At 40.4% G+C, this 26205-nt stretch overlaps 1 protein-coding gene across 1 annotated transcript in view; it reads right to left on the bottom strand.

The window, feature by feature from the left end:
- Positions 1-26205, bottom strand: part of IARS2 (isoleucyl-tRNA synthetase 2, mitochondrial) — a 388062-nt gene that overhangs the window by 72294 nt on the left and 289563 nt on the right. The window contains 1 exon segment of the mRNA XM_053712513.1: positions 4429-4537. Coding sequence (XP_053568488.1) covers positions 4429-4537 — 109 coding nt within the window.

The following is a 26205-nucleotide window of genomic DNA, read 5'->3' as shown; positions in this document are numbered from 1 at the left end:
GTCAACGCATCCACTGCTTCCGTCTGAGGATCCCTGGACCTAGACAGGTACCTGGGGAGTTTCTTTTTTAGATGAGAAGCCATCAGATCTATTTCTGGAAGACTCCACATCTGAACAACCTGAGAAAACATATCTGGATGGAGGGACCATTCCCCGGATGTAAAGTCTGACGGCTGAGATAATCCGCTTCCCAATTGTCTATACCTGGGATATGAACCGCAGAGATTAGACACGAGCTGGATTCCGCCCAAGCAAGTATCCGGGATACTTCTTTCATAGCTTGGGGACTGTGAGTCCCACCCTGATGATTGACATATGCCACAGTAGTGATATTGTCTGTCTGAAAACAAATGAACGGTTCTCTTTTCAACAGAGGCCAAATCTGAAGAGCCCTGAAAATCCCACTGAGTTCCAAAATATTGACTGGTAATCTCGCCTCTTGAGATTTCCAAACCCCTTGTGCTGTCAGAGATCCCCAAACAGCTCCCCAACCTGAAAGACTTGCATCTGTTGTGATTACAGTCCAGGTAGGAAGAACCAAAGAGGCCCCTAGAACTATACAGTGGTGATCTAACCACCAAGTCAGAAATAGTCGAACATTGGGATTTAAAGATATTAATTGTGATATCCTTGTATAATACCTGCACCATTGGTTCAGCATACAAAGCTGGAGAGGTCTCAAATGAAAACGAGCAAAGGGGGATCGCGTCCGATGCTGCAGTCATGAGACCTAAAACTTCCATGCACATAGCTACTGAAGGGAATGACTGAGACTGAAGGTTCCGACAGGCTGCAACCTAAAAAGGTGACCCTTGTCTGAGGAATCAAATAACTTTTTGGTAAATTGATACTCCAACCATGTTTTCGAAGAAACAACACTAGTTGATTGGTGTGAGATTCTGCAGAATGTAACGACTGAGCTAGTACCAAGATATCGTCCAAATAAGGAAACACCGCAATACCCAGTTCTCTGATTACAGAGAGTAGGGCACCGAGAACCTTCGAAAAGATTCTTGGAGCTGTCGCTAGGCCAAACGGAAGAGCGACAAATTGATAATGCTTGTCTAGAAAAGAGAATCTCAGAAACTGATAATAGTCTGGATGAATCGGAATATGAAGATAAGCATCCTGTAAGTCTATTGTGGACATATAATGCCCTTGCTGAACAAAAGGCAGAATAGTCCTTATAGTCACCATCTTGAAAGTTGGTACTCCTACATAACGATTCAAAATTTTTAGATCCAGAACTGGTCTGAATAAATTTCCTTTCTTTGGGATAATGAATAGATTTGAATAAAACCCCAGACCCTGTTCCTGAAATGGAACTGGCATGATTACCCCTGAAAGCTCTAGGTCTGAAACACACTCTGAAACACAGGAAAGCCTGAGCCTTTACTGGATTTGCTGGGATGCGTGAGAGAAAAAATCTTCTCACAGGAGGTCTTACTCTGATTCCTATTCGATACCCCTGAGAGACAATACTCAGAATCCATTGATTTCGGACAGAATTTGTCCAAACATCCTGGAAAAATCTTAATCTGCCCCCTACCAGCTGAGCTGGAATGAGGGCCGCACCTTCATGTGGACTTGGGGGCTGGCTTTGGTTTCTTAAATGGCTTGGATTTATTCCAATTTGAAGATGGTTTCCAATGGGAAACATATTCCTTGGGGGAAGGATTTGGTTTCTGTTCCTTAATTTGTCGAATGGAATGAAAGCGGTTAGAAGCTTTAGATTTACCCATAGGTCTTATATCCTGAGGCAAAAAAAACTCCCTTCCCCCCAGTGACAGTTGAAATAATTGAATCCAACTGAGAACCAAATAACTTATTACCTTGTAAAGAAAGAGATGGCAATCTAGACTTAGAAGTCATGTCAGCATTCCTAGATTTAAGCAACAAAGCTCTTCTAGCTAAAATAGCTAAAGACATAGATTTAACATCAATTTTGATGATATCAAAAATGGCATCACAAATAAAATGATTAGCATGTTGAAGCAAGCGAACAATGCTAGACAAATCAGAATTCAATTCTTGTTGCACTAAATCTTCCAACCAAAAAGTTGATGCAGCTGCAACATCAGCCAAAGAAATTGCAGGCCTGAGAAGATGACCAGAATATAAATAGGCTTTCCTTAGATAAGATCAAGTTTCCTATATAAAGGATCTTTAAAAGAATTACTATCTTCCATAGGAATAGTAGTACGTTTAGCAAGAGTAGAGATAGCCGCATCAACTTTGGGGATCTTTTCCCAAAACTCCAATGTAACTGCTGGCAAAGGATACAATTTTTTAAACCTTGAAGAAGGAATAAAAGATGTAACAGGCCTATTCCATTCCTTAGAAATCATATCAGAAATAGCATCAGGAACTGGAAAAACTTCTGGAGTAACCACAGGAGGTTTATAAACAGAATTTAAACGTTTACTAGTTTTAATATCAAGAGGACTAGTTTCCTCAATATCCAATGTAATCAACACTTATTTTAACAAAGAACGAATGTACTTTATTTTAAATAAATAAGTAGATTTGTCAAAGTCAATATCTGAGGAAGGATCTTCTGAATCAGATAGATCCTTATCAGAGGAGGATAATTTAGTATGTTGTCGGTGATTTGAAAATTCATCAACTTTATGAGAAGTTTTAAAAGATCTTTTAAGTTTATTAGAAGGTGGGATGGCAGACAGAGCCTTCTGAATAGAATCAGAAATAAAATCTTTTAAATTCACAGGTATATCTTGTACATTAGATGTTGAAGGAACAACAACAGGCAATGCACTATTACTGATGGACACATTTTCTGCATGTAAAAGCTTATCATGACAACTATTACAAACCACAGCTGGAGAAAAAATCTCCAAAAGTTTACAACAAATGCACTTAGCTTTGGTAGAACTGTTATCAAGCAGCAGGGTTCCAACAGTGATTTCTGAGACAGGATCAGATTGAGATATCTTGCAAATGTAAGAGAAAAAAAACAACATATAAAGCAAAATGATCAATTTCCTTATATGACAGTTTCATGAATGGGAAAAAAATGCAAACAGCATAGCCCTCTGATAGAGAAAAAAGCAAGAGGCATATAGGAATAGGGTTTAAAATAATGAAAATATTTAGCTCCAAGTATGATGCACAACACAAACAGAATTCACACTCACGTCATCTAAGACGCAACCTTGTGAAAGGACCCGGTGTCGACTAAGACGCCGGAAATGATGAATTTGCGTCATCGAACGTAATTTCGCACAAAAAAATCTTGCGCCAAAAATGACGCAATGTACTTTGGCATTTTACGCTCGCAAGCCTAATTTTGTCTGCAAAAATAAAAAGAACAGTCAATTGAAAAAAAGACTATACCCCAGGTAAGAAAAATATTTTTCCTAAAAAAAGGCATTTCCCAGATATGAAACTGACAGTATGCAAAAGAAAATATTACTTAAACCTGAGTCACAGCCCGGCCCGACCGCGCCATAACATTAAGTGAAGCTCGCTCCTGCTGTCAGACAGAGCAGGAGCGAGCTGCACTTAGTCTTATGGCGCGGTCGGGCCGGGCTGTGACTATACAGCTGGACCGATGCGCTGAGTAAAAAAAACAGACCCGCTCAGCAGAGAGCGGGTCTGTAAAAGCGGCATATTTTTAAAATATTAAAAGGGAAAAAAGGCTTTTATAACTATAGCACTAAAATAATGTTATATAATTCTGCACTATGTGCAGAATTATATAACATTATTTTTTAGGTTTACTGTCCCTTTAAGTAATGAAAACATACTTACCAAAAGACACCCATCCACATATAGCAGATGGCCAAACCAGTACTGAAACAGTTATCAGTAAAGGTAATGGAATATGAGAGTATATCGTCGATCTGAAAAGGGAGGTAGGAGATGAATCTCTACGACCGATAACAGAGAACCTATGAAATAGATCTCCCATGAGGAAAACCATTGCATTCAATAGGTGATACTCCCTTCACATCCCTCTGACATTCACTGTAATCTGAGAGGAATCGGGCTTCAAAATGCTGAGAAGCGCATATCAACGTAGAAATCTTAGCACAAACTTACTTCACCACCTCCATAGGAGGCAAAGTTTGTAAAACTGAATTGTGGGTGTGGTGTATTTATAGGCATTTTGAGGTTTGGGAAACGTACCCCTACTGGTAGGATTGTATATCCCATACGTCACTAGCTCATGGACTCTTGCCTATTACATGAAAGAAAGAATATATATATATATATATATATATATATATAAATAAAATGAAATATATAAATAATACATATATAAACAAACAATGAAAATGCACTTGCAGCGATGTTTGGAAAAATATATATAAAATGAAATATATAAATAATACGTATATAAACACATAAACAGTGATTAGAATAAAAAGTTGAAAGAGGAGGAGGAGTTCACATATGTATACTTACTTATAGGGTGCTTTATTTCTAACTGCCACACTGGTGAGTAAAGAGGACTGAAACCAACCTCCTAGCTGGTCTTTTCCTTCCATGTAAACATCAGCTCTTTGCTCAGGATCTTCAAGGTAAACAAAAATCAATTATAATGTGATCAATTAAAAGAAAAAGCATAACTTGTACAGGATAATAAATGGACATTAACCTGCTGGACACAACTAAAATATCACAGTTAGTACTCACATTGTTATTGTTTCTCATCCTGCACATTCTCTTATTTTAACCCTTTACAGATACTAGTCGGTATCTTATGTGACAGAAGGGGTGATCATGCACAGCTGCAGTGTGTGCTTCAGGATAGCCCGCACAATAACATAATTTATGCTTACCTGATAAATTTATTTCTCTTGTAGTGTGTTCAGTCCACGGGTCATCCATTACTTATGGGATATATTCTCCTTCCCAACAGGAAGTTGCAAGAGGATCACCCAAGCAGAGCTGCTATATAGCTCCTCCCCTCACATGTCATTCGACCGAAACAAGACGAGAAAGGAGAAACTATAAGGTGCAGTGGTGACTGGAGTTATAATTTTAAAATTTATAACCTGCCTTAAAAAGACAGGGCGGGCCGTGGACTGAACACACTACAAGAGAAATAAATTTATCAGGTAAGCATAAATTATGTTTTCTCTTGTTAAGTGTGTTTAGTCCACGGGTCATCCATTACTTATGGGATACCAATACCAAAGCTAAGTACACGGATGATGGGAGGGACAAGGCAGGAACATTAAACAGAAGGAACCACTGCCTGTAGAACCTTTCTCCCAAAACCAGCCTCCGAAGAAGCGAAAGTGTCAAATTTGTAAAATTTGGAAAAAGTATGAAGTGAAGACCAAGTTGCAGCCTTGCAAATCTGTTCAACAGAGGCCTCATTCTTAAAGGCCCAGGTGGAAGCCACAGCTCTAGTGGAATGAGCTGTAATTCTTTCAGGAGGCTGCTGTCCAGCAGTCTCATAGGCTAAGCGTATTATGCTACGAAGCCAAAAAGAGAGAGAGGTAGCCGAAGCCTTTTGACCTCTCCTCTGTCCAGAGTAAACGACAAACAGAGAAGAAGTTTGTCTAAAATCTTTAGTTGCCTGTAAGTAGAACTTCAGAGCACGGACCACGTCTAGATTATGCAAAAGACGTTCCTTCTTTGAAGAAGGATTAGGACATAATGATGGAACAACAATCTCTTGATTGATATTCCTGTTAGAAACAACCTTAGGCAAAAACCCAGGTTTAGTACGCAGTACTACCTTGTCTGAATGAAAGATCAGATAAGGAGAATCACAATGTAAGGCAGATAACTCAGAGACTCTTCGAGCCGAGGAAATAGCCATCAAAAACAAAACTTTCCAAGATAAAAGCTTAATATCAATGGAATGAAGGGGTTCAAACGGAACACCCTGAAGACTTTTAAGAACCAAGTTTAAGCTCCACGGAGGAGCAACAGCTTTAAACACAGGCTTAATTCTAGCCAAAGCCTGACAAAAGGCCTGGACGTCTGGATTCTCTGCCAGACGTTTGTGTAAAAGAATAGACAGAGCTGAAATCTGTCCCTTTAGCGAACTAGCGGATAAACCCTTTTCTAAACCCTCTTGTAGAAAAGCTAATATCCTAGGAATCCTAACCTTACTCCATGAGAAACTCTTGGATTCGCACCAATATAAATATTTACGCCATATCTTATGGTAAATTTTTCTGGTCACAGGTTTCCGAGCCTGTATTAATGTATCAATAACCGAATCCGAAAACCCACGCTTTGATAGAATCAAGCGTTCAATTTCCAGGCAGTCAGCCTCAGAGAAATTAGGTTTGGATGGTTGAAAGGACCCTGAATTAGAAGGTCCTGCCTCAGAGGAAGAGACCATGGTGGACAGGACGACATGTCCTCTAGGTCTGCATACCAGGTCCTGGATGGCCACGCAGGCGCTATCAGAATTACCGATGCCCTCTCCTGTTTGATCCTGGCAATCAGCCGAGGTAGCAACGGAAATGGTGGAAACACATAAGCTATGTTGAAAACCCAAGGGGCTGCTAATGCATCTACCAGCACCGCTCCCGGGTCCCTGGACCTGGATCCGTAACAAGGAAGCTTCGCGTTCTGGCGAGATGCCATGAGATCCAGATCCGGTTCGCCCCAACGACGAATCAGTTGAGCAAATACCTCCGGGTGAAGTTCCCACTCTCCCGGATGAAAAGTCTGGCGACTTAGGAAATCTGCCTCCCAGTTCTCTACGCCTGGGATGTAAATCGCTGACAGGTGGCAAGAGTGAGACTCTGCCCAGCGAATTATCTTCAAGACTTCCAACATCGCTAGGATTGAATATTGCTCTTAATTCTAGAATGTTTACTGGAAGGAGTTTCTCCTCCTGAGTCCACGATCCCTGAGCCTTCAGGAAATTCCAGACTGCTCCCCAGCCTAGAAGGCTGGCATCCGTTGTTACAATCGTCCAATCTGGTCTGCGAAAGGTCATTCCTTTGGACAGATGAACCGGTGAAAACCACCAGAGAAGAGAATCTCTGGTCTCCTGGTCCAGAATTAGCAAAGGGGACAGATCTGAGTAATCCCCGTTCCATTGACTGAGCATGCATAGTTGCAGCGGTCTGAGATGCAGGCGCGCAAATGGCACTATGTCCATTGACGCGACCATTAAGCCGATTACCTCCATGCACTGAGCTACTGATGGGCTTGGAACGGAATGAAGGACACGGCAAGCATTGAGAATCTTTGATAACCTGGACTCCGTCAGGTAAATCTTCATCTCTACAGAATCTATAAGAGTCCCTAGAAAAGGAACCCTTGTGAGTGGTAACAGAGAACTCTTTTCCACGTTCACTTTCCACCCATGCGACCTCAGAAATGCTAGAACTATCTCTGTATGAGACTTTGCATTTTGAAAAACTGACGCTTGTATCAGAATGTCGTCTAGGTACGGAGCCACCGCTATGCCTCGTGGTCTTAGTACCGCCAGAAGTGAGCCCAGAACCTTCGTAAAAATTCTCGGGGCCGTGGCTAACCCGAAGGGAAGAGCCACAAACTGGTAATGCCTGTCTAGAAAGGCAAACCTTAGGTACCGATAATGATCTTTGTGAATCGGTATATGAAGGTAAGCATCCTTTAAGTCCACCGTGGTCATATATTGACCCTCTTGGATCATGGGTAGGATGGTTCGAATGGTTTCCATCTTGAACGATGGTACCCTTAGGAATTTGTTTAAGATCTTTAAGTCCAAGATTGGTCTGAAGGTTCCCTCTTTTTTGGGAACCACAAATAGATTTGAGTAAAATCCTTGTCCCTGTTCCGATCGAGGAACTGAGTGGATCACTCCCATGATTAAGAGGTCTTGTACACACTGTAGAAATGCCTCTCTCTTTACTAGGTTTGTCGATAACCTCGAAAGATGGAACCTCCCTTGTGGAGGAGAGGTTTTGAAATCCAGAAGGTATCCCTGAGATATAATCTTTAACGTCCAGGGATCCTGCACATCTCTTGCCCAAGCCTGGGCAAAGAGAGAAAGTCTGCCCCCCACTAAATCCGTCTCCGGATAGGGGGCCCTGTCTTCATGCTGTCTTAGGGGCGGGAGTAGGCTTTCTGGCCTGCTTGCCCTTGTTCCATGACTGGTTGCCTTTCCAACCCTGTCTGTAACGAGCAGTAGTTCCTTCCTGTTTTGGAGCGGAGGAAGTCGATGCTGCTCCTGCCTTGAAGTTACGAAAGGCACGAAAATTAGACTGTTTGGCCTTTGGTTTGGCCCTGTCCTGAGGAAGGGCGTGGCCCTTACCTCCCGTAATGTCAGCAATAATTTCCTTCAAGCCGGGCCCGAATAAGGTCTGCCCTTTGAAAGGAATGTTAAGTAGCTTAGACTTGGAAGTTACATCCGCTGACCAGGATTTAAGCCAGAGCGCTCTGCGCGCCTGTATGGCGAATCCGGAATTTTTAGCCGTAAGTTTGGTTAGATGTACTACGGCATCTGAAACAAACGCATTAGCTTGCTTAAGGGTTCTAACTTTGCTCAAAGCCTCATCCAACGGCTCTGTGCGAATCGCCTCTTCCAGAGACTCAAACCAGAATTCCGCTGCAGCCGTGACAGGCGCAATGCATGCAAGAGGCTGCAATATAAAACCCTGTTGAACAAACATTTTCTTAAGATAACCCTCTAATTTTTTATCCATTGGATCTGAGAAAGCACAGCTAACCTCCACCGGGATAGTGGTACGCTTGGCTAACGTAGAAACTGCTCCCTCCACCTTAGGGACCGTCTGCCATAAGTCTCGTGTGGTGGCGTCTATAGGGAACATTTTCCTAAATATCGGGGGAGGGGAAAAAGGCACACCGGGTCTATCCCACTCCTTACTAATAATTTCTGTAAGTCTTTTTGGTATAGGAAAAACGTCAGTACACACCGGTACCGCATAGTATCTATCCAACCTACACAATTTCTCTGGAATTGCCACCGTGTCGCAATCATTCAGAGCCGCTAATACCTCCCCTAGTAACACACGGAGGTTCTCAAGCTTAAATTTAAAATTTGAAATTTCTGAATCCGGTCTCCCCGGATCAGAACCGTCACCGACAGAATGAAGCTCACCGTCCTCATGTTCTGCAAATTGTGACGCAGTATCAGACATGGCTCTCGTGTCATCAGCGCGCTCTGTCCTTAACCCAGAGCTATCGCGCTTGCCCCTTAATTCGGGCATATTATATAATACTTCTTTCATAACATTAGCCATATCATGTAAAGTGATTTGTAAGGGCCTAGATGTACTTGGCGTCTCAATCCTACGCATCTCCCCAGCGGGAGACGCAGGTACTGACACGTGAGGAGAGTTAGGCGGCATAACTTCCCCCTCGTTGTCTGGTGATAGTTTCTTTATCGGTACAGATTGACTTTTATTCAAAGCAATATCAATACAATTGGTACACATCGTTCTATTGGGCTCCACATTGGCTTTTGAATATGATGAACAAACAGTTTCCTCTGAATCAGACATGTTTAAACAGACTTAGCAATGAAACTAGCAAGCTTGGAAATCACTTTCAATAAGTTTACAAGCAATATAAAAAACGCTGCAGTGCTTCAAAAATACAGATATAATTAAACAATTCTTAACAAGAAGTGTATTATTAGCAGAGGATTGCACCCATTAGCAAAAGGATGATTAACCCCTCAATACCCAAAACGGATAAAACAGATATCAATTAAGATTTAACGCTTTTAATCACAGTCAGCACACTGTCACAGATCTGCTGTGACTGATTACCTCCCTCACAAAAGAATTTTGCAGATCCCTGAGCTCTCTAGAGACGTCCTGGATCAAGGAGGAAGAAGCAGGAAGACTGTGCAAGAATTTTAACTGCGCAACAAGGCGCTAAAACAAGGTCCCTCCCACTCCTATCACAACAGTGGGAGCCCTGATATAACGGTTTCCATGCAGAAAAATATGTTAGCCATGTGGAAAAAAATCATGCCCAAAGCGATTTATCACCAAAGTACCTCACAAAAACGAATAACATGCCAGTAAACGTTTTATTAAAAAACAACATTTTCCAATGTCATGCAAAGCTATCACTAAGCCTGCTACCAGTCGCTACCACTGCAGATAAGGCTTAAGTATAATTTCAGTTTTAACAGTATTTTCTCAGTCAAATTCTAGTCCCTAGAAAATAACTCGACTGCGCATACATTTATCAGCCTGATACCAGTTGCCACTACTGCATTTAAGGCTGTACTTACATCATACGGTAACAGCAGTATTTTCTTAGTCAATTCCATTCCCAGAAAATAAAGTACTGCACATACCTCATTTGCGGAGGACCCCGCATGCTATTCCCAGTTTCTGAAGTTACCCCACTCCTCAGAATGTCGAGAACAGCCAGTGGATCTTAGTTACGCCTGCTAAGATCATAGGAAAAAAACACAGGCAGTTTCTTCTTCCAAATACTGCCTGAGATAGAAAAAAACAGCACACTCCGGTGCCATTTAAAACAACAAACTTTTGATTGAAGAATAGTTAAGTAAAAACTCCAGCTCCTCTTGCGACCTCCTTCTTTGTTGAGGGTTGCAAGAGAATGACTGGATATGACATGTGAGGGGAGGAGCTATATAGCAGCTCTGCTTGGGTGATCCTCTTGCAACTTCCTGTTGGGAAGGAGAATATATCCCATAAGTAATGGATGACCCGTGGACTGAACACACTTAACAAGAGAAACAGAAGGTAATAGAAGTTTAAATTTATATATACACACACACACACCAAACACACAATATGGGGGAAAGGTACTTAAGTAACATTAAAGGGATAGTTAAGTCCAAATTAAACTTTCATGCTTCAAATAGGGCATGTGATTTTAAACAACTTTCTAATTTACTTTTATCATCAAAATTGCTTTGTTCTCATGTTATTCTCAGTTGAAAGCTAAACCTAGGTAGGCTCATATGCTAATTTCTAAGCCCTTGAAGGCCGCCCCTGCAGTTGTCAGTTTTTCACAGCAAGAGGGTGTTAGTTCATGTGTTTCATATAGATAACACTGTGCTCATGCACGTGAAGTTATTTAAGATTCAGCACTAATTGCCTGAAATGCAAGTTTGTCAAAAGATCTGAGATAAGGAGGCAGTCAGCAGAAGCTTAGATACAAGGTAATTACAGAGGTAAAAAGTACATTTCTATAACAGTGTTGGTTATGCAAAACTGGGGAATGGTAAATAACATAATTTATGCTTACCTGATAAATTCCTTTCTTCTGTAGTGTGATCAGTCCACGGGTCATCATTACTTCTGGGATATTACTCCTCCCCAACAGGAAGTGCAAGAGGATTCACCCAGCAGAGCTGCATATAGCTCCTCCCCTCTACGTCACTCCCAGTCATTCGACCAAGGACCAACGAGAAAGGAAAAGCCAAGGGTGAAGTGGTGACTGGAGTATAAATTAAAAAATATTTACCTGCCTTAAAAACAGGGCGGGCCGTGGACTGATCACACTACAGAAGAAAGGAATTTATCAGGTAAGCATAAATTATGTTTTCTTCTGTTAAGTGTGATCAGTCCACGGGTCATCATTACTTCTGGGATACCAATACCAAAGCAAAAGTACACGGATGACGGGAGGGATAGGCAGGCTCTTTATACAGAAGGAACCACTGCCTGAAGAACCTTTCTCCCAAAAATAGCCTCCGATGAAGCAAAAGTGTCAAATTTGTAAAATTTGGAAAAAGTATGAAGCGAAGACCAAGTTGCAGCCTTGCAAATCTGTTCAACAGAGGCCTCATTCTTGAAGGCCCAAGTGGAAGCCACAGCTCTAGTAGAATGAGCTGTAATTCTTTCAGGAGGCTGCTGTCCAGCAGTCTCATAAGCTAAACGAATTATGCTACGAAGCCAAAAAGAAAGAGAGGTAGCGGAAGCTTTTTGACCTCTCCTCTGCCCAGAGTAAATGACAAACAGAGAAGACGTTTGTCGAAATTCCTTAGTTGCCTGTAAGTAAAATTTTAGAGCACGGACTACATCCAGGTTGTGCAGTAGACGTTCCTTCTTTGAAGAAGGATTTGGGCATAAAGAAGGAACAACAATCTCTTGATTGATATTCCTGTTAGTAACTACCTTAGGTAAGAACCCAGGTTTAGTACGCAGGACTACCTTATCCGAATGAAAAATCAAATAAGGAGAATCACAATGTAAGGCTGATAATTCAGAGACTCTTCGAGCCGAGGAAATAGCCATTAAAAATAGAACTTTCCAAGATAACAACTTTATATCAATGGAATGAAGGGGTTCAAACGGAACGCCCTGTAAAACATTAAGAACAAGGTTTAAACTCCATGGTGGAGCAACAGTTTTAAACACAGGCTTAATCCTGGCCAAAGCCTGACAAAAAGCCTGGACGTCAGGAACTTCTGACAGACGTTTGTGTAACAGAATGGACAGAGCTGAGATCTGTCCCTTTAATGAACTAGCAGATAAACCCTTTTCTAAACCTTCTTGTAGAAAAGACAATATCCTAGGAATCCTAACCTTACTCCAAGAGTAACCTTTGGATTCACACCAATATAGGTATTTACGCCATATCTTATGGTAAATCTTTCTGGTAACAGGTTTCCTAGCCTGTATTAAGGTATCAATAACTGACTCAGAAAACCCACGTCTTGATAAAATCAAGCGTTCAATTTCCAAGCAGTCAGCTTCAGAGAAGTTAGATTTTGATGTTTGAAGGGACCCTGTATCAGAAGGTCCTGTTTCAGAGGTAGAGACCAAGGTGGACAGGATGACATGTCCACCAGGTCTGCATACCAAGTCCTGCGTGGCCACGCAGGTGCTATTAGAATCACTGATGCTCTCTCTTGTTTGATTCTGGCAATCAATCGAGGAAGCAACGGGAAGGGTGGAAACACGTAAGCCATCCTGAAGTCCCAAGGTGCTGTCAGAGCATCTATCAGGACTGCTCCTGGATCCCTGGATCTGGACCCGTAACGAGGAAGCTTGGCGTTCTGTCGAGACGCCATGAGATCTATCTCTGGTTTGCCCCAACGTCGAAGTATTTGGGCAAAGACCTCCGGATGAAGTTCCCACTCCCCCGGATGAAAAGTCTGACGACTTAAGAAATCCGCCTCCCAGTTCTCCACTCCCGGGATGTGGATTGCTGACAGGTGGCAAGAGTGAGACTCTGCCCAGCGAATTATCTTTGATACTTCCATCATAGCTAGGGAGCTTCTTGTCCCTCCCTGATGGTTGATGTAAGCTACAGTCGTGATGTTGTCCGACTGAAACCTGATGAACCCCCGAGTTGTCAACTGGGGCCAAGCCAGGAGGGCATTGAGAACTGCTCTCAATTCCAGAATGTTTATTGGCAGGAGACTCTCCTCCTGACTCCATTGTCCCTGAGCCTTCAGAGAATTCCAGACGGCACCCCAACCTAGAAGGCTGGCGTCTGTTGTTACAATTGTCCAGTCTGGTCTGCTGAATGGCATCCCCCTGGACAGATGTGGCCGAGAAAGCCACCATAGAAGAGAATTTCTGGTCTCTTGATCCAGATTCAGAGAAGGGGATAAGTCTGAGTAATCCCCATTCCACTGACTTAGCATGCACAGTTGCAGTGGTCTGAGGTGTAAGCGTGCAAAGGGTACTATATCCATTGCCGCTACCATTAAGCCGATTACCTCCATGCATTGAGCCACTGACGGGTGTTGAATGGAATGAAGGGTGCGGCAAGCACTTTGAAGTCTTGTTAGCCTGTCCTCTGTCAGGTAAATCTTCATTTCTACAGAATCTATAAGAGTCCCCAGGAAGGGAACTCTTGAGAGTGGAACGAGTGAACTTTTCTTTTCGTTCACCTTCCATCCATGTGACCTTAGAAATGCCAGCACTAACTCTGTATGAGACTTGGCAGTTTGAAAGCTTGAAGCTTGTATCAGAATGTCGTCTAGGTATGGAGCTACCGAGATTCCCCGCGGTCTTAGTACCGCCAGAAGAGCACCCAGAACCTTTGTGAAGATTCTTGGAGCTGTAGCCAATCCGAATGGAAGAGCCACAAACTGGTAATGCCTGTCTAGGAAGGCAAACCTTAGGTACCGATAATGATCTTTGTGAATCGGTATGTGAAGGTAAGCATCTTTTAAATCTACAGTGGTCATGTACTGACCCTCTTGGATCATAGGTAAAATTGTCCGAATAGTCTCCATCTTGAACGATGGAACTCTTAGGAATTTGTTTAGGATCTTTAAGTCCAGGATTGGTCTGAAAGTTCCCTCTTTTTTGGGAACCACAAACAGATTTGAGTAAAACCCCTGTCCCTGTTCCGATCGTGGAACTGGATGGATTACTCCCATTAACAAGAGCTCTTGTACGCAGCGTAGAAACGCCTCTTTCTTTGTCTGGATTGTTGACAATCTTGACAGATGAAATCTCTCTCTTGGAGGAGAGTATTTGAAGTCCAGAAGGTATCCCTGAGATATTATCTCTAGCGCCCAGGGATCCTGAACATCTCTTGCCCAAGCCTGGGCGAAGAGAGAAAGTCTGCCCCCCACTAGATCCGATCCCGGATCGGGGGCCCTCAATTCATGCTGTTTTAGGGGCAGCAGCAGGTTTCCTAGTCTGCTTGCCCTTGTTCCAGGACTGGTTAGGTTTCCAGCCTTGTCTGTAGCGAGCAACAGCTCCTTCCTGTTTTGGTGCAGAGGAAGTTGATGCTGCTCCTGCTTTGAAATTACGAAAGGAACGAAAATTAGACTGTCTAGTCTTGGCTTTGGCTTTGTCCTGAGGCAGGGCATGGCCTTTACCTCCCGTAATGTCAGCGATAATCTCTTTCAACCCGGGCCCGAATAAGGTCTGCCCTTTGAAAGGTATATTAAGCAATTTAGACTTAGAAGTAACATCAGCTGACCAGGATTTTAGCCACAGCGCCCTGCGTGCCTGAATGGCGAATCCTGAATTCTTCGCCGTAAGTTTAGTAAGATGTACTACGGCCTCCGAAATGAATGAATTAGCTAGTTTAAGGACTCTAAGCCTGTCCGTAATGTCGTCCAGAGTAGCTGAACCAATGTTCTCTTCCAGAGACTCAATCCAGAATGCCGCTGCAGCCGTGATCGGCGCAATGCATGCAAGGGGTTGCAATATAAAACCTTGTTGAACAAACATTTTCTTAAGGTAACCCTCTAATTTTTTATCCATTGGATCTGAAAAAGCACAGCTATCCTCCACCGGGATAGTGGTACGCTTAGCTAAGGTAGAAACTGCTCCCTCCACCTTAGGGACCGTTTGCCATAAGTCCCTTGTGGTGGCGTCTATTGGAAACATTTTTCTAAATATCGGAGGGGGTGAGAACGGCACACCGGGTCTATCCCACTCCTTAGTAACAATTTCAGTAAGTCTCTTAGGTATAGGAAAAACCTCAGTACTCGTCGGTACCGCAAAATATTTATCCAACCTACACATTTTCTCTGGTATTGCAACTGTGTTACAATCATTCAGAGCCGCTAACACCTCCCCTAGTAATACACGGAGGTTTTCCAGTTTAAATTTAAAATTTGAAATATCTGAATCCAGTCTGTTTGGATCAGAACCGTCACCCACAGAATGAAGTTCTCCGTCCTCATGTTCTGCCACCTGTGACGCAGTGTCTGACATGGCCCTAATATTATCAGCGCACTCTGTTCTCACCCCAGAGTGATCACGCTTACCTCTTAGTTCTGGTAATTTAGCCAAAACCTCAGTCATAACAGTAGCCATATCCTGTAATGTGATTTGTAATGGCCGCCCAGATGTACTCGGCGCTACAATATCACGCACCTCCCTCTGAGCGGGAGATGTAGGTACTGACACGTGAGGCGAGTTAGTCGGCATAACTCTCCCCTCGTTGTTTGGTGAAATTTGTTCAATTTGTACAGATTGACTTTTATTTAAAGTAGCATCAATACAGTTAGTACATAAATTTCTATTGGGCTCCACTTTGGCATTGCAACAAATGACACAGGTATCATCCTCTGAATCAGACATGTTTAACACACTAGCAAATAAACTTGTAACTTGGAAATACAATTCAATTAGAATAATATTAAAACGTACTGTGCCTTTAAGAAGCACAGAAGATCTATGACAGTTGAAAATTAATAAATTGAAACAGTTATAGCCTCAATCCTTGTAAATAACACAACTTTAGCAAAGGTTTAATCCCATTAGCAAAGATAACAAATTCTGAAAGCAGGAAACAAGTTACAGAATAAACGTTTTTTATCTCAGTCAAACTATAATTCTCACAGCTCTGCTGAGAGAAATTACCTCCCTCAAAATAAGTTTTGAAGACCCCTGAGCTCTGTAGAGATGAACCGGATCATGCAGGGAATACAATGAGTTGCTGACTGAAATATTTGATGCGTAGTAAAAGCGCCAAAAAACGGCCCCTCCCCCTCACACACAGCAGTGAGGGAGAACAGAAACTGTCAGAAAACAGATTAAGCAACTGCCAAGTGGAAAAATAGTGCCCAAACATTTATTCACTCAGTACCTCAGTAAATGAAAACGATTTTACATTCCAGCAAAAACGTTAAACATAATCTCTAGTTATTAAACAGCTTTATGTATTTCTTACAGTGTAATTCTAGTGAAGTACCATTCCCCAGAATACTGAAGTGTAAAGTATACATACATGACATTATATCGGTATGGCAGGATTTTCTCATCAATTCCATTGTCAGAAAATAAAAACTGCTACATACCTCTATGCAGATTCATCTGCCCGCTGTCCCCTGATCTGAAGTTTACCTCTCCTCAGATGGCCGAGAAACAGCAATATGATCTTAACTACTCCGGCTAAAATCATAACAAAAACTCTGGTAGATTCTTCTTCAAACTCTGCCAGAGAGATAATAACACACTCCGGTGCTATTTTAAAATAACAAACTTTTGATTGAAGATATAAAACTAAGTATAATCACCATAGTCCTCTCACACATCCTATCTAGTCGTTGGGTGCAAGAGAATGACTGGGAGTGACGTAGAGGGGAGGAGCTATATGCAGCTCTGCTGGGTAATATCCCAGAAGTAATGATGACCCGTGGACTGATCACACTTAACAGAAGAAAAAGGGATTATCTATCTTTTTAAACAATATCATTTTTGGTGTTTACTATCCCTTTAATAAAGGACAGCAATTGTTATGATATTGTTAAGTATTAATCTGCCCCAGCCCGGATATATATTTGCTGACAGTCAGTAGCAAATCAGCAAACAATAGCATTGTGAGTTGTAACCATGCTATACCGCTGCGGAATCTGTTGGCGCTCTACAAAGTTGGAGAATAAAGGTGCCAATAGGAAATGCTCTGATGTTTTATATGCAATTAATACAGCAACAATAAAATGCTCCAGTTTAATTCCTCCAAATGGGTTAAACAAATAGTTAAAGTAAGCTCCAGAGCTGCAATATACTGGAACCAAGCTGAATGCATCAAGTGTACCAATGACAAAAGGCATATATGTGTAGCCACCAATCACTAGCAAGGTCACAGTTGTGCATTGTTGTTCTGGAGCTTACTTTAATAATGTGTTTAACCACATTACAGGGTACAATACATAGTTCTATGCAAGCACCAGTGACTTTATAACATTTTCTAATACAATAGAACATTTCTATGTGCACTTATACATGTTGAAACACTTTGTGTGTGGTAAACATAAGATGTCTGTTCCAATCACTGTGCATTGTTTTACCCTTTGTGTTATATCCTTGAACATTTAGGTGAAAGTACAGGGCCCCTTGTGAAATAGCTCCCAATCTAAAGTGTCAATCTAACATTGGGAGCTTGAGGCCCAGGCCCATATGTGGCCCCTGAGTGACACTGGGACAGGATTTGAATTATAATCAGGGTTTAGGTATTCTGGAGCGGGATTTGTGTAATCCAAGGTTATGTAGAAGAACTAGGACAAAGCTGGGAAAAGGTGACATGATAGGATACACCATGTATTCAAACTTGTCCAACAACTAAAGAGACAACTGGGAGGTACACTAAGTGCTTGTGCAACGCTATAAGAAATAGATCACTGAAACATAATACACTTCTACTAATAGATACAGATCTACTGATACATTTCTTTAAACTCAACGTCACATTTTTGGTTGTAGTAGGTATGTTACTTTGTTCCCATTACAGTAAGTATAACCTACATCCTATCCTGAAAACAAACCAAGCATAAGACAAATCAGAAGGTGAGGAGAGCTCACCTATGATATCACTGAGTATTATAGGAACATACTATAAATGATGGTAGTGAGCCGGTGCTCTACTATTGCAAAGTAGCAGCAACAAAACAGCATTTATATGAAAGGATTGTTTAGCCCTAACCCCGGGAGGTACAGTGCACAGAACACGGCCCTAACAGAGGCTCTGATTGGGAACTATGCTTCAAGGGATATGAAACCCAATTTTTTTTTATTTTATGATTCAATTAGACCATGCAATTTTAAGCAACTTTCTAATTTGCTCCTATTAATTTTTCTTTGTTCTCTTGGTATCTTTATTGGAAAAAGTAGGAATGTAAGCTTAGAAGCCGGCCCATTTTTTTGGGTTCAGCACCAGGTTAGCGCTTGCAGATTGGTGGCTAAATGTATGCTTTTGACTACCATCTCCCTTTAAGTTAGTTACATATCTTTTCTTTTCATACTCTAGTGACATTCAGTACTGGTGGGTTTGTATCCATATGAAGAAGCAAACTGTTGGATATATAGTATAAATTAATGTATGCAAGGAAACTAGATTGGTTACTTGCAATATTAACCAGAGAATTAATTACAAATGCAAATGTCTGAAAATATTAAACCCTAACCTAAAAAGGTGTTAATTCAATCCATAAGGATACAGGAAAAACATAATTTATGTAAGAAATTACCTGATAAATTCATTTCTTTCATAGTGGCAAGAGTTCATGAGCTAGTGACGTATGGGATATACATTCCTACCAGGAGGGGACAAAGTTTCCGAAACCTCAAAATGCCTATAAATACACCTCCCACCACACTCATACCTTATTTAATGTATAGCCAAGTAGTGAGGTGTAAAAAAAAGAAGAAAAAAAAGCATACAAAAAGAGGAACTGGAAAAAATAAATGGGCTTTTATACAAAAAAAAAATCATAACCACCAAAAAATAGGGTGGGTCTCTTGCCACTATGAAAAAAATGAATTTATCAGGTAAGTTCTAACATAAATTATGTTTTCTTTCATGTAAGTGGCAAGAGTCCATGAGCTAGTGACGTATGGGATATAATACCCAAGATGTGGAAATCCACAGAGTCTCTAGAGGGGGAGGCATAAAATAAAAACAGCTATTTCCACTGAGAAATTAAATCCAAATAATAATTAAGTTTTCTTAAAAAAAATTTTTTTTTAAAAACTCAAATCATAGGCAGTAGAACCAAACTGAGACAGCCGCTTGAAGAACTTTTCTACCAAAGACTGCTTCAGAAGAAGCAAATACATCAAAATGGTAAAATTAAGTAAATGTATGCAAAGACGACCAAGTTGCTGCTTTGCAAATCTCATCAACTGAAGCTTCATTCTTAAAAGCCCAAGAAGTGGCAACTGATCTAGTAGAATGAGCTGTAATTCTCTGAGGCAGAGACTGCCCCTCCGCCAAATAAGCTTTGTGAATCAAAAGTTTTAACCAAGATGTCAAAGAAATGGCAGAGGCTTTCTGACCTTTCCTGCAACCAGAGAAAACAACAAATAGACTAGAAGACTTTCTGAAATCCTTAGTAGCCTCAACATAGTATTTCAAAGCTCTTACCACATCCAAAGAATGTAGAGATCTTTCAAGAGAATTCTTAGGATTAGGACACAAGGAAGGAACAGCAATTTCCCTATTAATGTTTTTAGAATTCACAACTTTAGGCAGAAATTCAAACAAAGTCCGCAAAACAGCTTCTCCTTGATGGACAATCAGATAAGGAGACTCAAGAGAGAGCCAACAACTCAGAAACTCTTTTAGCAGAAGAGATAGCCAAAAGAAATAACACTTTCCAAGAAAGTAGTTTAATATCCAAAGAATGCATAGGCTCAAAAGGAGGAGCCTGCAAAATCCTTAAAACCAAATTGAGACTCCAAGGAGGAGAAATAGACTTAATAACAGGTTTGATACGAACCAAAGCCTGAACAAAACAGTGAATATCAGAAAGTTTAGCAATCTTTATATGAAATAAGACAGAAAGAGCAGAGATGTGTCCCTTCAAAGTATTTGCAGACAAACCTTTATCTAAACCATCCTGAGGAAACTGTAAAATCCTAGGAATTCTAAAAGAATGCCAAGAGAATTTATGAGAGGCGCACCATGAAATATAGGTTTTCCAAACCCGATAATAAATCTTCCTTTAAAACAGATTTACGAGCCTGTAACATAGTGCTAATCACTGAGTCAGAGAAACCTCTATGACTAAGAACTAAGTGTTCAATTTACATACGTTAAAATTTAGAGATCTGAGATCCTGATGGAAAAACGGCCCTTGAGACAGAAGGTCTGGCCTTAAAGGAAGTGGCCAAGGTTGGCAACTGGACATCCAGACAAGATCCGCATAACAAAACCTGTGAGGCCATGCTGGTGCTATCAAAAACACATAAGATTGTTGCATTGTGATCTTAGAGATCACCCTTGGAAGAACTAGAGGCGAAAAAATGTAAGCAGGTTGGTAAAACCAAGGAACTGCTAAAACATCCATCATCTCTGCCTGAGGATCCTTGGACCCGGAAAGTTATCTGGGAAGTTTCTTGTTCAGACATGAGGCCATCAGATCTATTTCTGGAAGACCGCACATCTGCACAATCTGATAAAACACATCTGGATGGAGAGACCACTCCACCAAATGCAAAGTCTGACGACTGAGGTAATCCGCTTCCCAATTGTCTACACCTGGGATATGAATCAGAGAAATTAGACAAGAGCTGGACCCCGCCCAAGAAAGTATCCAAGATACTTCTTTCATTGCTAAAGAGCTGCGAATCCCTCCCTGATGATTGACATATGCCACTGTTGTGATATTGTCTGTCTGAAAACAAATGAAAAGTTCTCTCTTTAATAGAGGCTAAGCCTGAAGGGCTCTGAAAATAGCATGTTCTAAAATACTGATTGGTAACCTCGCCTCTTGAGGTTTCCAAACCCCTTGTGCTGTCAGAGATCCCCAGACAGCTCCCCAACCTGTAAGACTTGCATCCGTTGAGATCACAGTCCAGGAAGGACGAACAAAGGAAGCCCCTTGAACAATATGGTGATGTCCCAACCACCAAGACAAAGAGAGTTGAATGTTGGTATATCAACTGTGATAGCTGAGTATAATACCTGCACCATTGATTCAGCATGCAAAGCTGCAGAGGTCTCATATGAAAACGAGCCAAGGGGATTGCATCCGATGCTGCAGTCATAAGACTTAAAACTTCCATGCACATAGCCACTGAAGGGAATGATCGAGACTGAAGGTTTAGACAAGCTAAAACCAATTTAATTTGCCTCTTGTCTGTTAAAAGACAGAGTCATGGACACTGAATCTATCTTTAAACCTAAAAAGGTGAGCCTTGTTTGAGGAATCAAGAAACTTTTTTGTAAATTGATCCTCCAACCATGCCTTTGAAGAAACCACACTAGTTGTTTTGTGTGAAATTCTGCTAAATGAAAAAACTGAGCGAGTACCAAAATATCGTCCAAATAAGGAAACACCACAATACCCTGCTCTCTGATTACAGATAGAAGGGCACCGAGAACTTTCGAGAAGATTCTTGGAGCAGTCGCTAGGCCAAATGGAAGAGCGACAAATTGGTAATGCTTGTATAGAAAATAGAATCTCAGAAACTGATAGTGGTCTGGATGAATTAGAATGTGAAAATAAGCATCTTGTAAGTCTATTGTGGACAGAAAATGCCCTTGCTGAACAAAAGGCAGAATAGTCCTTATAGTCACCATCTTGAAAGATGGGTCTCTTACAAAACTATTTAAAAACTTCATATCAAGAACAGGTCTGAAAGAATTCTCTTTCTTTGGGACAATGAATAGATGTGAATAGAAACAAAAACCCTGTTCCTGGAGAGGAACTGGTACAATCACCCCTGAAAGCTCTAGGTCTGAAACACATTTCAGAAAAGACTGAGTCTTCACAGGTTGTTGGAACAGGAGAAAGAAATTATCTTCCCATGGGAGGTCTTATTCTGAAACCTATTCGATACCCTTGAGACACAATATTCTGAATCCACTGATTCTGAACAGAATCTGTCCAAATGTCCTGAAATAATTTCAATCTGCCCCCCACCAGCTGAACTGGCTTGAGGGCCGTACCTGCATGCAGTCTTGGGGCTGGATATGTTTTTTTATAAGGCTTGGTTTTATTCCAATTTGAAGATGGTCTCCCATTAGAACCAGAGGCCTTAGGGGAAGGAGTGTTTTTTTTTTGTTCCCTATTCTGATGAAAGGAACGCAAATGATTATGAGCCTTACATTTACCCTTAGACTTTTTTTTATCTTGGGACAGAAAAACTCCCTTCCCCCCAGAGATAGTGGAAATAATAGAATCCAATAGAGAACCAAATAAATTATTACCCTGGAAAGATAAAGATAGTAATCTAGATTTTGTCAGCATTCTAAGATTTAATCCATAAAGCTCTTCTAGCTAAAATAGCTAAAGACATAGATTTAAAATCGATCTTAATGACATCAAATATAGCATCACAAATAAAATGATTAGCATGTTGAAGCAAAAGAACAATGCTAGACAAATCAGGATCCACTACCTGTTGAGCTAAGCTGCCCAACCAAAAAGTTGAAGCAGCAGTCACATCAGCCATAGAAATTGCAGGTCTAAGAATATAACCAGAATGTATATAAGCTTTTCTGATATAAGATTCAATCTTCCTGTCTAAAGGATCCTTAAAAGAAGTACTATCTTCCATAGGGATAGTAGTAAGTTTGGCAAGAGTAGAAATAGCCCCATCAACCTTAGGGACTTTTTCTCAAAACTCTAAATTAGCCACAGGTAGAGGATACAACTTCTTAAACCTAGAAGAAGGATTAAAAGAAGAACCAGGTTTAGACCATTCTTTAGTAATCATATCAGAGATAGCATCTGGAATAGGAAAAACCTCAGGAGGTTTAAAAACAGAATTTAAACGTTTACTGGCTTTGTCATCAAGAGGACTAGACTCTTCAATACCCCAAGTAAACAAAACTTCCTTCAACAAAGAACAAATATATTCAATCTTAAAAAGATAGGAAGATTTGTCAATTTTAGTGTCTGATGCAGGATCCTCTGACCTAGAGAGATCCTCATCAGCAGAGGATACTTCAGTATGTTGTCGATCAATACAAATTAAATCAGATTTATGAGAAGTTTTAAAAGACCCTTTACATTTATTTGAAGGCGGAATATCAGACATAGCCTTCTCTATAGCTGCAGCAATATAATTCTAAACATCTGCAGGAATATCATGTACATTAGATGTTGAAGTATTTGTACTAATAGAAACATTATCAGCATGCAACAGCTTGTCATGACAAATGCCACATAATTGAGCTGAAGAAATAACATCAGCTTGCTTACAACAAACACACTTAGCTTTGGTAGAATTGTGTTCAGTAACATGAGAGGCAGGATCACACTGAGACATCTTGTAAAATGTAAAAAGAAAAAAATAACATTTAAACAAAATATCCAATTTCCTCATATAGCAGTTTCAGGAATGGGAAAAAATGCTTATGCTAAAATAATAGGCAAAAAAGCAAGCACCATAGCTCTCTATAATATAAAGAAAGCAAGAAGCATTAAAGGAAGAGGGGTAATATAACAATAATTTTGGCGCACCAGGAAATGACGCAACTCGCATCATAACAAGCGCAACTTCGCGCCAAAAAAACTAATGTCAACAAAGAAGCAGGAAATGATTAGACCTGCGTCACCATAGGTGCAACTTTGTGCTAAGAATAACGCAATAAAAAAAAAACATTATTTTGCGCTATTTTGCACACGAAAATTTTGGAAACAAAGTCAAATTTGAAACACGAACCCCAGTTAAGAAAAAAATAATATAAACTTACCAAAAAACATAATTTCCATACTGAAACTGTTAGACTGCAAAAGGGAAATATACATAGACCTGACTCATGGCAAATATAAGTAAACACATATATTTAAAACTTTACAATATCATATAACGTGCCAAACATAGCTGAGAGAGTCTTAAAAAAATTATACATACTTACCAGAAGACACCCATCCACATATAGCAGAAACCAGCCAAACCAGTACTTAAAAATATCGGCAGCGGTAATGATATAGGAGTATAACATCAATCTGAAAAGGAAGGCAAGGGATGAATCCCTGCAACCTATTACAGAGAGCCTTTGAATAGATTTCCCATAGGTGAAACCATGAAATCAACAGGCAATACTCCCTTCACATCCCTCTGTCAAACACTGTACTCTGAGAGGAAATGGTCTCCAAAATGCTTAGAAGCGCCTTTCAGAAGAAATCAAGCACATCTTACTTCATCACCTCCATAGGAGGCAAAGTTTGTAAAACTAAGGTATGAGTGTGGTGGGAGGTGTATTTATAGGCATTTTGAGGTTTGGGACACTTTGCTCCCTCCTGGTAGGAATGTATATCCCATACGTCACTAGCTCATGGACTCTTGCCACTTACATTGGTAAAATCAGCCTTTAAAACAGAAAGGAGAACAACAGGATTATTGGTCTGCCTGTTATCCTTAGTAGAGCTTGTTGAATTCCAACAGTAAAAGATGCTTTGAGACAAACGCCACAATGCCTCAGTGTTTTGCTTCCAAATATTGCTTTTAAACCAGGATTCTCTCATGCCAATGTATTGACACATACAAAAAAATAATCACTGTATAACACGTTCCTCCGCAAGGAAAAAACTAAATTACAGATAAAAAGAAATGTTTTCCCAAGTATCAGTGCTATTAGAGTAATATAAACAATGATTTAGCTATTTTTTCCTTGGTCAATATCTGTTGGCAAAAGGAAGGCAAAGGAGCAGCTTTTAATTTGAAGTGTTGCTAAGAGCCACTTATAATGGCTGCAGTCAGATTATTGCCCATGTTGTTCAATAGAGAACTTTTTGCTGCCAAATCATGTGACAGTAGAAACTAAGTTTTGTAATGGTCACTCGCTTATTTAGCTGTAGGCAGTGGCCACAAAAAGAATTTCTAAGTGCTCATTTAACAAGAAACACAATCTTTTTATGTTTTCTTTAACAAATATATATATATATATTACTAAAGGAGCCCTTTTATATCCCTTTAATAAAGGTCAATTTTAATTTATAGATGCGCATTTGTACAAGTAAACCCAAGGAGTCAGAAGGCCATACAAAATGTTTATAGAGGTAATGCAACATAATAATATAATTCAGGAGTCACAGCAGCACCTCTCCGCTTAGCGACGTACATCTGAACTGATTACATTTATATTGTCATTAGTGATGTCTTAACCGATGTAAAAAGACAAAAAATCTTTCAAGGGGTGGAGGACTTATGTGCAGAATTATCTGGCAAATTGGTAAGTTGCATTGTAACCTCCAGGCCTTCTGCTGGACAAGCCTGAAATAAACCCATGCAGCTGGCTGAACTCTACAATCACATTTGCAAAGGAAGTGAATTGCAAAGGTGCATTATGTGATGTGTCAGTTAAATCATATAAAGCACCCCTAGAAGTCACCAAGCTTGCCTTTTTGACCTATTTTTATATCATAATTAAGATTTGGCAGGATTATTTAAGATTTGTATCTATTATATGTGTTTTTATGGTGCCAGCAATATATGCTGAGATGTATCTGGTAATCAGGTTATGGAGCAATGAAGCCTATAATTACAGTATTACTAATTTACAGAGAAGTCAGATAAGGATTTAATGGCTAAGCAGGGAACTAAATGCATGACGTTCATGTCTGGATAGACTGGAAAACGTTTAAATAAATACATACATATATTGTGTGACTAAGATCCCAATTTTAATCTAAAATCATAGGTGTTTTTAGCAACATTTAAAAATATATTTCTCAATATTTTTAAATGGATATGTGCAAATATTCCTTATTTGTCAATATGCGTGTATATGTATGTGTGTGTATCTGAGTGCGTGTGTGTATGTATGTGAAAGTAAGAGTGTGTGTGTATGTGTATCTGTGTGATTATAAATGTGTGTGTGTATGTGTGTGTGTGACTATGTGTGTATGTATATGTGTCTGTCTGTATGTGTGTCTCTGTATGTGAACGTGAG

The sequence above is a fragment of the Bombina bombina genome, chromosome 4, assembly GCF_027579735.1.
Source record: "Bombina bombina isolate aBomBom1 chromosome 4, aBomBom1.pri, whole genome shotgun sequence".
NCBI classification, from domain to species: Eukaryota; Metazoa; Chordata; class Amphibia; order Anura; family Bombinatoridae; genus Bombina; species Bombina bombina.
Note: the sequence above shows the minus strand (reverse complement) of the source record. Positions and strands in the feature narration are given on the sequence as shown.